We start from the raw sequence: 13,417 nt of genomic DNA on the forward strand, positions 1-13,417 counted from the left end.
GGTTTCCTGCTCCTGTCCTTCCAGGAGCCCTCTGCTCTGGAGCAAGGTATCTGAGAACTGAGCGGGCTCTGCAATGAGTGCCCTTCGCCACAGGCTCAAAGGGTCTCCCTGCCCCTTCTGGGAACAAAGCAGCCGCTGTAAAGCTCTGTTTTCAAAGGCAGGGAGGGGTGGCTTGGGAGACCAGGCAGGGGAGGGGAGAAGCAAGGGGAGAGGAGCAGGAGGAGCAGGCTCGGAGAGGGACAGAGAGAAGACCAGAGAAGCCTGAGCCTGAGGAGGTGGCTTAAGAAGGGCTGGGCACTGCAGGGCTTAGGAGACGGAGCAGAGGTTTGGGGGAAACGTGCTAGCTATCCAGGGGGTGAAGCAGGAGGCCTGAGGACAGAGTGGGCGAGAAGAGGGGGGGCCCACGGAGGGCTGGAGTCAGTTGGGGGGCCTCACGCCTGTTCCTGACCGTCTCTCCCCGTCTCCTTCACTGCCACCCAGCGGAGCTGGAGAAGCAGAAGGGTATGATGCGGCCGAATGCCTCGCAGCCTGGAGGGGCCAAGGACTCAGTGAACGGCACGCTGGCCCGAAGCAGCCTGGAGGACACGTATGGGGCAGGCGATGGGCTCAAACGGGGCGCCCTCAGCAGTTCCCTGAGAGACCTCTCAGATGCAGGCAAGTCTTCCGGGACCCCTGCCCTGGCTGGGGAGCCGTGGGACTGGGTGTCCTCTTTGCCTCCTATCACTGACTGCCAGCCTTCCTCGCACCCGCCACACGTGCACGCACCCTGCCTTCATCCAGAGCCCTGGGGCCTGGGAGCCGGGTCAGAACAGGCGGAGCCCAGGGTTTGGGCCAGGGAGTGTGAAGTCGGGCCACAGCCTTAGCCCCCCTCTCTCTTGCAGCTCCACCTCTCCTCTCTTTCCTCTTCTGTCTCTCTGGTACCACCTCTCCTCCTTCTCCATCTTTTCCTCCTCTCGCTCCTCCTTTTCCACCTCTCCTCCTCCCCACCTCCCCCTCTTCGACGGGGGAAAGGGAATAGGGGTGTCTGTCCCCGGGAGGGGCCCAGACCTGGTGCCCAGCTCTGGAGCCCAGCAGGGTGGGGAGGGGGGGTTGCTGCTCTGACGCTGGGCTCCTTGCTTGTGGGTGCAGGGAAGCGGGGGCGGCGTAACAGCGTGGGATCGCTGGACAGCACCATCGAAGTAAGTGCCGGCTCCTGCCCCACTCATCCTCTGCATGAGCCCTGCCCCGCCTCCCGTGGAGCCCCAGAGGAGGAGGGGACCTGTTGCTTCCCCCTCTTCCCTGCCGGGAACCCTGCGGCTGCCTCTCCCAGCCAACCACTCTCTCCATCTGTCCTCAACTCTGTCTGTCCTCACTCTGCCTGTCTCTCAGTCTGTCTTCCACTCTCCCAAGCCCCCTCTCAACCCCAGGGCCGACTCCAAGTAGTGGTGCCCTTGGAGTTGGGCCAAGAGAAGCTCTTACCTCCCAGGGCTGCTCTTTGAGCCGGAGCAAGTCACTCTGTCCCTCTGGGCCTAACATACTCCCTGCCTGCCAAATGGGGATGAGGAGGAGGTACTGCTAATTCTTCCTCACCCAGCTGAGGCTCAGATGAGATAGTGGATGTGACCGCAGAGCTCTGCAAGCTGGGGTGCTCCATGTACAAGTACAGGACTGTGACTTGGTTTTCATTATGCCATGGGGGGTCCTGTCTCCCCAGCTCCAGCCCTCAGGGACCGGGTGGAGTTGAGGGTTGGGGGTTTAGGACCTGGAGACCGGCCTGACTTCCCCCCCTCCCCCCCTTCCAGGGGTCTGTTATTAGCAGTCCACGCCCTCATCAGAGGATGCCACCTCCGCCCCCACCCCCGCCGCCAGAGGAGTACAAGAGCCAGAGGCCCGTCTCCAACTCCTCATCCTTCCTGGGCTCCCTATTTGGAAGCAAGCGGGGCAAGGGGCCCTTCCAGATGCCACCACCGCCAACAGGCCAGGCCTCTGCCTCCTCTTCTTCTGCTTCTTCCACCCACCACCACCACCACCACCACCACCATGGTCACAGCCACGGTGGCCTGGGGGTGCTACCTGATGGGCAGTCCAAGCTCCAGGCCCTGCATGCCCAGTATTGCCAAGGACCAGGCCCTGCCCCACCACCCTACCTCCCGCCCCAGCAACCCCCTCTCCCCCCACCACCTCAGCAGCCCCCGCCCCTGCCACAGCTGGGCTCCATCCCCCCGCCTCCCGCCTCGGCTCCTCCTGTGGGGCCACATCGCCACTTCCATGCCCACGGCCCAGTCCCGGGCCCCCAGCACTATACCTTGGGCCGGCCAGGCAGAGCTCCCAGACGGGGGGCTGGAGGACACCCCCAGTTTGCTCCCCATGGCCGCCACCCTCTGCACCAGCCCACTTCCCCATTGCCCCTGTACAGTCCTGCCCCCCAGCACCCTCCAGCCCACAAACAGGGCCCCAAGCACTTCATCTTCAGCCACCACCCACAGATGATGCCAGCAGCGGGGGCCGCTGGGGGCCCTGGATCCCGGCCACCAGGGAGCTCCTACTCCCACCCCCACCACCCCCAGTCACCATTGTCACCGCACTCACCCATCCCACCCCACCCCTCCTACCCACCCCTACCCCCACCCTCACCCCACACCCCGCACTCGCCCCTGCCGCCCACTTCCCCCCACGGCCCACTGCACGCCTCTGGGCCCCCTGGCACGGCCAATCCCCCCACTGCAAACCCCAAGGCCAAGCCAAGCCGGATCAGCACCGTGGTCTGATGAATGGAGCGAGCGAGCTGGGGACTAGGGAGGTCTGGGGAAGCCACAGGAGAGGGGCCTCACACCCTCTCTGCCTCCTCAGTTTTTCCAAAATATATATACACATAGAAATGTCCTCCTCCCCACTTCCTCCCTGCCTCGGGACCCCTCCTCTAAAGCCCCAGCCGTCTCCATGGGGTTTCCTTCCAGATTTGAGCAAAGCTCCTTGCCACATGAAGCCTGTATGCAGGGCTCTTGAGCTCTGCGGAGTGGTGAGGACCCTTCAGAGATCCTCGGCCTCTTTTTTCCCCCTCTTCATCCTCTCCCCTACGCCTCTCCCTGGAGGTCTAGTTGGGTGTCCTCAGACCTCCAGGCCAGTGTGAGCTCCTGTCAGCTTGGGCTGGTAGGGAAGGGCAGGTGTCAGGAGCCAAGAGGGCGAAGGCTTCCCCAGGGAGCCTCAGGCCTCATGAGGCTAGGAGGGAGCTCTGTAGTGTTGTGGCCAAACCTCAGCTGGCTGGGCCCTCTCTCTGACCTCAGGGCCTGGCAACACACCTCCAGGTGTCTCTCTGCCTGCTGGAGGACGTGGAGTTGTCAGCACCCTCAGTGGGTGGGCCCCCACTGATGCTGGTCCCCAGGTGAGGCAGTCCTTCCTCTTTGGAACCAATTGCTGCCCTCTCTCCAGTGGGCCCCAAGCCCAGACCTCTTCAGCTTCATGACCTTGCCTCTCCTTGCAACGTGTTTATCCTGATCAAAATCCAGACAGGTTTGGGGCAGGGGGCTCAGGTCTGGGATGAGAAGGGCACTGTCCTCACTCACCCATATTGCATGCCCCTCCCCATGCCCTCACACCTACCCCACCTACAGCTGAAGACGATGCACTTTACAGATATCGCCCACACACACCTCGCTGGGGCAGGGCACCCAGCATCGGCCCTGGGGAGAGGGGCTCCCAGAGGGCCGCCATGAGCCCAGGATGTCCTTCCTGAGACAGAGATTGAAGCCATCAGAGCGGGGGCTGGGAGCCAGGATGCCTGAGTCCTTCTGTCTGTCAAACTCTCCGCTGCCTCCCCAGCCCCTTTACAGCCCTGTTTATTTATTATAAATATATTTTTTACAAGCCCCAGCTCCTCTTCTTGCCCCACATAGCCAGCTCCTTTCTCAGCTCCTGCCACCCTCTCCCTTCTCCACCATGAGCTGCAGTACAGACAGACAGACAGATAGACCCTGGCTGTCTGAAGGCCCAGGGACCCCGGGGCTTGGGGGCGGGGGAGGGCAGCAGCGGGAGGGGCTGTATGGAGAGGAGCTGGGGTTTAGGCATTGTCTTTTTTCCTCCTTGTATATAAGAATGTATATTTGATGCCTCATAAAAGACCTTGTGCTCACCTCCCGCCTCTGCCTCCTCCTTGCGCCCCCTTCCTCACAGTGGAGCCCCGGGGAGGGAGGGGAGAGAGAGGCCTTAGCTCAGGGAGGTGAGTCACTGATGGTGGAAACTCAGGCACCTGGGTGGGTGAGAGGCTTTGGTTGGGTGGGAGGTGTGGGTGAGGGAGGTTTTCCTGTCTCGTTTTGTTAACAATCTGCGTGACAGTGGCAAGGGTCTGGGCTTGGGAGATCCAGTTCATATTCTGGGCTTTTCCCTTCCTAGTTGCCCTCGGAAAAGGCACCCGCTCTGAGTCTCCGTTTCCTGAGTTTAAAACTTGGGGTGATAAGCCATTGCCACATGGGGTTGTGATGATGGTGTGAGGTGACAGATATCTAGCAGCCAGTGTGGAATAGGTGCTCAGCAAGTTGGTACCCTTCTCTTCCCTTCACAGGTTGGATACTTTGTCTACTCTTGTGGGATCTAGTCTCACCCTTCCTATCGCTGGCCTGGCTTTGCCCTGGAGCCCTCCCGTCTCTCCCCATGGCTGGCCACATTTTTGTCCTTAAGGGTGTGTGTGTGTGTGTGTGTGTGTGTGGTGAGGGGCGATCTGGGCCAGGAAGCCAGGGGCTGGAAAACGTGTGTTATAAGAGTTCTGTGTGTATCTTGGGGTGTTAGATAACAAATAGGTGCATTCCCTAAAGTTTCCAGAGGATGAGTTAGGCCCAGAGAGGGGAAATGTCTTTCCCAAGGTCATGCAATAAGTCAGGGTGGGACAGGGGGAGGTCCTAACTTCTAGGCCAGGCCCTTTTCCTGTCCCCCAAACTGCATCCCTATGAAATGGACATGTTTCCAGCACCACTGATCAGGACCTGGGTCTCAGCAGAGCCTAGGAGGAATGGGGGTCATTGGCTCTCGGTTAGGGTCATCAGGGTCCCCAGGAGCAGCAGTCAGGAAATATTTGGGGGGATCTTCTTAGAGTCTGGAATGGCTTCTAAGAAGGAGCGGTTTGGATGGCCCCACTCTAGTAGCTTGGATCAACATCTTTGTTTTCTTTCTCATACCCACATTTAGGCAAAAGCAGCAGCTGGGGCCATCTAAGTATTTGGTCTGGAGTCAAGTCCAATCAGCATTTTTTTTGTTTCTCCCCTGATCCACCAAGCTGGACTGCCTTTGGTTGTTCCCACTTCTCCCACCTTCAGCTTGCTGCTGGGTTTTGTCTTCCCAGAGCTCAGCTTTTTAGCACTCAAATCCTGGCTCAGTCAGACTTGACCAGGTTGCCTTTGGCAAGTCACCTTGTCTCTCAGAGCCTGGTCTTTCACCTATAAAATAGGAATAATCATCTTGCAGGGCAGTTGTTAAGAAATGCGCGTGAAATGCCTACCCCCTGCCAGACACACAGTCAGCTGTTCTCGGTCACCTGCAGAAACAAGTGCAAACTCCTTGTCTTGATGTTGGAAGTCCTCAACCGTTTTGCCCCAGCTGATCTGGATACTCTGAACTCTCGTTTCTCTCCCACGCTTTGGCTCTCCACTCATCATTCCCTGAAAAGACCTGTGCATAATTTCCAAATTCAGCATTTTACCCATGTCTTCCCCTCTGACAGATGTGCTTCCCCCACCATTGCTGACGCAGGTTTTCTCACTCTTGTGAGATGGGCTTCAAGGACCCCCTCCTGCTCTACCCCCTCCTCCTCCCTGGAGGCTCACCGTCCGGACTGTGGAGGGGTGTTTGGCTCCTCACCTCCCCATTTCTCTGGACACCTGAAGACAAGAAGCTCTTTGGCTGTCCTCAAAGGTTCTATTGCCAATCTCTTTGGGGATATGGATGAGGAGGGACAATGCATAACAAAAGACAAAGTTCCTAGAATCTCACAGAGTTCTTATCCTAGACCGGTGTTGTCCTGTTCGTCTGTCTGGGATGATGGAAATGTCGTCTACCTGTGCTGTTCAGTACGGTGATGCCTAGCCACATGTGGCTATGGAGCATTTGAAATGTCGCTGGTTGCAACAGAGGAACTGAATTTTTCCATTTCAGTTTCACTAGCCACATGTGGACAGTGATAACCATTTTGGACAGTGCAGGACAAGACTTTCAGAAGTAGGACAGCCTGGAGGGGATAATGTCAATACAACATAATAAGCACATGCCCAGAAGGAAGCACAGCATGTGAGGGGGCACAAAGAAACAGAAACTCCAACTTCGGGCAGGGGTAGGGGTGGGGGTCAGGGAAGCACTTCTGGAACTGCTCCTTTCACTGAGTCTTGAAGGGTGAGAAAGAATTAGCCCGGTAAAGAAGGGCATTTGGCAGAGGGAGCAGCATATGCAAAGGGGTGCGAGTATGTCATGTTAGTGGAATAATGAGAAAGGAGTGGGAGAGGGCAGCCCAGGTGGTGGGCACGGCACATCCCAAAGCAGAGGAGGGCCATCCACAGAGCCTCATTCCTCTGTTGCCAACAGATTTTCTCAGCCCGGCCGGCTGGCCTCGGTAGGAGCTAAAGAAACACCAGGTGACACATTGGGCTACGTAGTGTGTCCACTGTAAAGTTATTATTTTTCCATTCGTAATTAATAAGTACCTTGAGAGATGCCTTGAAATTATGTAACTATCCTGTTACTCCTCAAACTTTCACCCACCAGTTTTAGCATTCACTTGAGTATTCTGGAGGTTGTCAAATGCTGATTGTCAAATGCCATCATTCTTTTAACATGGATTAGTTGGCTTTCCAGGGCAAGGGAGAGCTTTCCCTTCTCCTAGGTTTATTTATTTATATTCTCATTGACCTGTGGTGTCTTCTGTATTCAGAGGGTTATAACACATTAATATCCTTCTTTATTTTGATGTTCAAAATGCCCCAGATTTGGCCAGCAAGAGGCCCTCCAAGCTGGCTCCTGTGTCCTTTTGGCAGGTCTCCGTCCTTCCTTGAGTGCTCTCTTGTTTTCTGGCACTACAAGATGAGCCAGGCCTCACTTGTACTTTCCCTGCCCCAGCCCTGGAATCAGCCACTTTTTCCAAGGAGCTCTGGTTCTTTTTGGTTGAAAATGGCATTTAGGAACCAAGATTTGGGCACTAGGTGTTATAGCTATGTTTTAAGGGTTAGCTTTTTTATTTGGAAAAAGTTTGAGCATCTATTGATGATTTTCTAACTCCATCATTCTTTCAAGGAAGAGCTTTCCCGTTTTCCTCATTTTATTTATATCAGTGTGGAGTCATGGATTTTTATTTTACTCAATGAGTTATAATCCACTCCTATTATAATTCATTTGGAATTATCATTATTTTGAACATACTATTTTATTGTTATGTCTATGTATTAAGCACATAATATGCATATATATATATATATATATATATATATATATATATATATGAATTCACACAGACACCTTGATCTCTTGAGGAGGCTCTTTTAATAATCCAGGCTAGAGATAGTAAATGGTTCTCATGATGAACAGATTAGAAAAAGGCATATGGAGGAGGGGCTAAATTCCAGAGCTATTTACGAATTAGAACTCACAGCTCATACCTACTTCAGAACTGGAAAGGACCCTATTTTACAAATCAAAAAAGGCACTCTCATCCAGTTCATTCAGAAAACATGGATAGGGTGAGTGTGGTTGTGAGCCCAGCTGAGTCTTCCAGTCACTGCTCTGTAAAGTTTCTTGCCAAATCCTCTCTCCCAGGTGGGTGGGTGAGGCCAACTCAGCCCCTAGTCCAGGGTGAGCTCTCTGCTGCTTCCCAATTCTTAACCCTGCAGTGCTCAGACTCTGGCTGGTTCCCAGCAAGAGCCAAGGGTTGAGAAAGGAACCCACTTCCTAAGCACCTTACTGTGGTTGGAGGTGTGGGGGACACCATCTGATACTTCTACAGGCAGAATTGTACAACAGTCAGACAGACCTGGGTTTGAACTCTGGTTCTGCCACTTACTAGCCATGTGACTTGAGTAAGTTTATACTTCTCTGAGCTTCGGTCTCATCTGTAAAACAGGGATAACAATACCTATTTTGTAGCACCTGGCCTTTGATGAATGGTGGTCACCATTATCTGTAATTTTTATAACTGCTCTGTGAGGAAGGGATTATATGGCCTCATTGGATAAATGAGAAAATCAAGGCTTATGAAGGTACTTGGTAGATCTCAGGGAGTGAATGTCAGCTGCAGGAAAGCAGGGACCATGTCTGTCACCATTATAGTCCCAGGGCCCAGAAAATTACCTGGTGCATAGTAAGAATTTAATTAATGTATATGAATGAATGAATTGGATTTGACTGGCTTTAAAGATTCTATGCAATTTCCATTTGCCCTTCCAGGGTGGTGGGGGTGGTGTCTGGGCTAGACCTCAGAGAAGGCTATGGGAAGGCTAGGCTAAGCCAAGATCCCAAACCTGGTCTCCTGACTCCTAATTCATACTCTTTGCTCTTCACTGAGCTGCATCCAGATGAAAAGGCCAAACTTCCTTCAGCCTGAGATTTGGCATATTCTCTTATCTTCTTTAGGCTCCTCACCCTTCTCCTGCCTAATTCTATTACTGGTGGGAGCAGATAATAGGAAGAGCACTTGACCAGGAGTTAGCAACTTCCCATGTTTAATCTTTCTGGAATTTGGTTCCGCATCTACAGAATGGGTAAATTGACCTACATCTTTCCCAAGACTGTTGCAAAGATTAAGGGAAATAATTGGTATGAAAGAGCTATGTGGGCTGTTAGATGCTTATACATGTGAGAGGGTGGTGATTTTCCTATTATCAGCATCACCTTGCCTAGCTTTCTGCTTCCCGTCCAGACAGTTGTTCAGTTGGGTCATGGGCCTGTGTTTCTGGTGGAGAGGGGCTGAGGTTTCCTCTGACACCCAGAAAACTAGAAAGGAGATGTCACTTACTATTTGTATTGCTTGGGACAGGTTTCCTCACAAGCCAAGTAGGGACAAAGATTCCAAACATTCAAGGCAACCTAAGGATTCAGGTGATAAAAAAATTCTGAAATCACTAGGCACAAAGCCTGGCACACAGGAGATTCTTAATGAGTTTTTTTTTTAACCTTTCCCAGTTTTATTAGGTAGAATTATTACAGCTTGACTACACATATACCTTAAATTGCATGTAAATACATATATACAGTATACTGCACATTTTTTTAGTTTACATATATGTACTGATCATTGTGATTCTTAATGAGTTTTGACATTTTGTTTGTTTATTTGAAGTATAGTCAGTTACAATGTGTCAGTTGCTGGAGTACAGCATGATGTCCCAGTCATGCATATATGTACATATATTCGTTTTCATATTCTTTTTCATTAAAGGTTATTACAAGATACTGAATATAGTTCCCTGTGGACATTTTGTTTATTTACTCTCAAAAATAACAGTTAACAGATACTGAGGGCCTTCTATGTGCCAGGTACTGTACAACAATCCTGCAAGGTAGGTATTACCATTCCCATACAACATTATTCAGTTTCAGAAGTTGGGACTTACCCAAGGTCACATAACTAGAAAATGGCAGAGCTGGGGGACTAGAAGTCAGGCTTGTCTGACCCCAGGGTGTGAGCTCCTACTGGTGTTGCCTGCTCCCTCAGAGAGGTTGTCCTTAGCTCAATCCTGAAGTAGGTAGAATGATATACCTAATTGGGATACCACTGGGCCACCTAATCACTGGTATGTGATTAGGAATAGTTAACTGAATGAAGGAACGACACTCTCCACCTTTCAAACATAGTCAAGCTTACCGCAGATGGTTAATATGCATGGGAAATGTTTGCAAAGAGTATATATTATTTTCAGTCAATATATACTAAGGCTGCTCAAAAATATACATTCATTTTTCATTTGTTTACTCAATATTAATTTACTGCTTACCATGCCAAGTGCTAAGGATGTATATGGCCACATGGTCCCTGTCCTTAAGGAAATCAGTCTGATGAGGGAACACAAAATAAGTACTTAATCAGCATGTACATAAGTACTTTAATATGTGCACAGTAGGTGTTCAAACTGTATGCAGTGGGCCCACAATGATGAATAACTTAGATGATCCTCAAATGCAGAAGATGCCTGCTGTATGGTTAAAAGTACAGATTTGATACTCATAGTTGCAATAAACTTGTTCAGAAACTGCTCACAAGCATGCATACAACAGGAGCAGATGTACACATAGAGGTACTCAAATGCATGACAGAGGCTGTACACAATAAATACAATCCACGTACACAAATATTTGAAACACTGGAGGTTCACAAATGGGCAAACAGTAGGTGACTCATGCGGTGCGCACTGGTAGCGATAAATATGCTGTTGCTAAAATCCGATAGTTAAAAAAAATACACAAACACACTCGGGCTTATTTTGTAGGGGTACATGCCACAAATATAGACACGATAAAAGTGCATAGAGAACAGTTAGAAGTGTTCATTAAAATGCTAACAAGATGACTCTTTGCGGGTAAGCCCCAACTCTGAGAGGCTTCTATGCGACACCTTGGACAAAATAAGTATTTCCTTCCTCTTCTCAGGACCCAGGATTTTAAATATCCACAATCACCGGGGAGGGAGCAGCCTCCCAGCTTCCTTCTTTCAAAGCCTCAGAAGTGTCTGCGCCTAGCGCTGGGAACTCTGAACACAGCCTCTCCCAACCTGCGGGCCGGCAGAAAGGGTTCCTTGCAATCAGGCACCCGAAGCTGCCTGCTGTGGCCCACACCGGAAAGACTCGGGAGACCGAGAGCATGTTGGGGCGGGGCTCGCGCTAGCGCTGAGGTCATCCAGGGGGTGCCAGTTCGGGCCCACCACCCACCGACGCCAGCTCCTCTTCCGGTCTGTCTCATACCGCGCATGCGCACCACTGGCCTTTAAACGTGCACCGCCGCTCCATCCGGAAAGAGGATCCGATATTTATTTACAACTTTCTTCCTCCGCCGCTGAGGCGGACTATTTGCTCTCCGTCTGGGAGGCACTTTTGAGTTCTTGCTTCCTGATAGGGAACCCACGCCTGCGGATTCAGCTCAGTCCCCACGGGATGAAGGTTTCCTAGGGCCTGGCCTCACGCAAGGTATACGAGGCTCGGAGGGACACCCCGCGGAGGGATCCGGTTTGTTGTGGTGAGGGGAGGGGGAGACGCTGACAAACCAAGATGGCGGCGGCGGCGATGAAGGCCGCGGCGGCTGGGAGGTAACTCTGGTGGTGAACGCTGCGGTAGTTGGGAGGCAGCGGCAGAGTTTGGAAGGAACGGAGCGGGACGAAGAGGCGGAAGCAGTAGCGTCAGCCTGAGCCTCTCGGAGCGCGGCAGCTACACGCCCCCTGGGCCCCCGGCGGGCGGCGGCCGCCCCGCTTAGGGCCTAGTCTCCGAGCAGTGCCTCGGCTTCACACAGCGGCGTCCGCCATGAGTCCTTAAGGGCGGTCCGAGCCCTCCAGTCATAGGGCCCACCATGGAGCCAGGGTCCGACGACTTTCTACCGCCGCCGGAGTGCCCGGTGTTCGAGCCTAGCTGGGCTGAGTTCCGAGACCCTCTTGGCTACATCGCGAAAATCAGGCCCATCGCCGAGAAGTCAGGCATTTGCAAGATCCGCCCACCCGCGGTAAGGCCCTGGGCCGGTGGTCTCTGGCGACCAGGCCGGGGATGAATAACTGGGATAGCCGGCGGAGAAGTCTGGGGCGGAGGGCAGCTTGAGGTGTGTGGAGAAATGGGGGTGGCTGGGACCGTTGTGGATGCGACGTGGGTCGGAGAAAGGGTGCTGGGGCCAGGGGTCCTTTCGTGCTGTGAGGGCCCCAGGTCGGAGACCCACCCCCCACTCCCACCCCGCCCTTCAGAATCACTCCTACTAAGATTCAATACAGGGATGCCTAGTGGCCCGGGGAGAGTTCACAGGGAGGCAACCCGCACATCTCTTGGTTACCCCGCACCACCTAGGTTAAGGCTGCACTAAATGAGGCTTTTCTCCCATTTACTGGTATCTCTTTTCTTAAGGCAGGCAGTGTGGTGTAGTGGAAAGATCACAGTTCTCACAGGGAGACAGACCTGAGTTCAAAACTCCATTCTGCGGCTTACCAGCTGCATGACCTTGGACAAGTAACGTAATCTCTCTGAGCCTGTGAAATGGGTCCCATGTGTGGTTATTTCAAGAATTAAAATAGGTAGCGTCAGTGTGTAATAGGCACTAGATAAATGGTAATTATTGTGACTGTGAAGGTTGATGTGGCCATTGGTTTGCTCCTATGTGGGTTGACTCATATTTACTCACACCCTGCCAGGCCAATCCATTTATGATAATATTCTAGGCTGGTAGACCAGTAAGGAAATCAGTCTCACAGGGAATGCTCTCCATTTGGCTCCCCTGAGATGGGTTCAGGGATTGTCCCTTCTTTTCCTGTTGAAGGCAATATCTGGACCTTTCCTGCACATCAGTCCCCAGGTTTGACTTTTGTGGAGAGTCTGACCAGCCAGCTTGAGGTGGGGCATTAGTTCTTCTTAGAAGGTTTGTACTCTCATCTGTCCTGGGATGTAGGAGGTCCCAGAGGATAGGATATTCTTGGACTCCCAGAAACAGAATGGACCAGTGGAAGTCCGCCTCCTTTGGAACCCTTGATTCCCAGAGGTCAGCGATAAAAGGACATATCTTTGCTCCTAGGCCTGGTTTCAGGCCAGAAGTCCCCCAAAGTCTAGGATAGGCTGCCACCTTGCTAGCATGGAGGAGAAATGATGGTATGTATTCTTCAGTCACCACTTGGGATTTCGCAGGAAATGACTTTGTCTGGAACCGGGTATTTTTGAGTGGGTGTCTTTGGCTGAAACCGGATGGGAAACCTCTCTGCCACCTGAGGAGGGCACCACAGGCCTCCTTATTCAACTTGGTGCTTTCTGGTGCCCAGCCATAGATCTAGGCTGGTTTCAAATGGATCCTCTGGGAGGTGTTGGGTAAGCTAATTTCTTCCTTGTTGGAGCTTGGCCACAGATCTCTGAGGTATCCTTGTCCATGGTGAGGGAGTGGCAGTGAGTAGTGAGAGATCAGGAGGGCTAGTAGAGAGGAGAGGCTGGAGTCCTGGGTGACCTCGAGGAGGCACTCCCTGAAGTGAACCTGCAGGCCTGTGGGAAAGAGGCATATCTGACATAGGGGGGTAGTTAAGGCTTGAATTTTCTATCTGTTCCATTTTTCTATCTTGGACTTCTCTAGGCAGGCTGGCTTTGTCCAGGTATTGTTACCCTTCCTTGGGGGACCAAGAGTGGGAAATATGACATGTCCCTGGTGTGTGTGTGTGCGTGTGCGTGTGCGTGTGCGTGACCTGCAGGGGGCTGTCCTTTGTTATGCTTTTCTACCCCAACAGCATGCTTTCCTCCGATCCAAG

At 52.4% G+C, this 13,417-nt stretch overlaps 2 protein-coding genes across 11 annotated transcripts in view; both read left to right on the top strand.

The window, feature by feature from the left end:
- IQSEC2 (IQ motif and Sec7 domain ArfGEF 2) overlaps positions 1 to 4,108 on the top strand; it is a 75,880-nt gene extending 71,772 nt beyond the window's left edge. For 2 of the 3 annotated variants that reach the window (XM_031445144.2, XM_064483133.1), the window contains 3 exons: positions 481 to 654; positions 1,129 to 1,178; positions 1,782 to 4,108. In XM_031445144.2, the coding sequence (XP_031301004.2) occupies positions 481 to 654; positions 1,129 to 1,178; positions 1,782 to 2,747 (1,190 nt within the window). In that variant the 3' untranslated portion in view covers positions 2,748 to 4,108. The remainder of the gene's footprint in view (positions 1 to 480; positions 655 to 1,128; positions 1,179 to 1,781) is intronic. The other variant, XM_064483134.1, reaches the window with a different exon arrangement.
- A 6,877-nt stretch (positions 4,109 to 10,985) lies between these two features.
- KDM5C (lysine demethylase 5C) overlaps positions 10,986 to 13,417 on the top strand; it is a 30,540-nt gene continuing 28,108 nt past the window's right edge. For 4 of the 8 annotated variants that reach the window (XM_031445145.2, XM_031445149.2, XM_031445146.2 and 1 more), the window contains exon 1: positions 10,988 to 11,652. In XM_031445145.2, the coding sequence (XP_031301005.1) occupies positions 11,503 to 11,652 (150 nt within the window). In that variant the 5' untranslated portion in view covers positions 10,988 to 11,502. Of the gene's footprint in view, positions 11,653 to 13,417 lie in introns of all 8 variants that reach the window. The other 4 variants (XM_031445147.2, XM_031445153.2, XM_031445154.2 and 1 more) reach the window with 3 other exon arrangements.

Source organism: Camelus dromedarius, chromosome X, assembly GCF_036321535.1.
Source record: "Camelus dromedarius isolate mCamDro1 chromosome X, mCamDro1.pat, whole genome shotgun sequence".
Classification (NCBI taxonomy): domain Eukaryota; kingdom Metazoa; phylum Chordata; class Mammalia; order Artiodactyla; family Camelidae; genus Camelus; species Camelus dromedarius.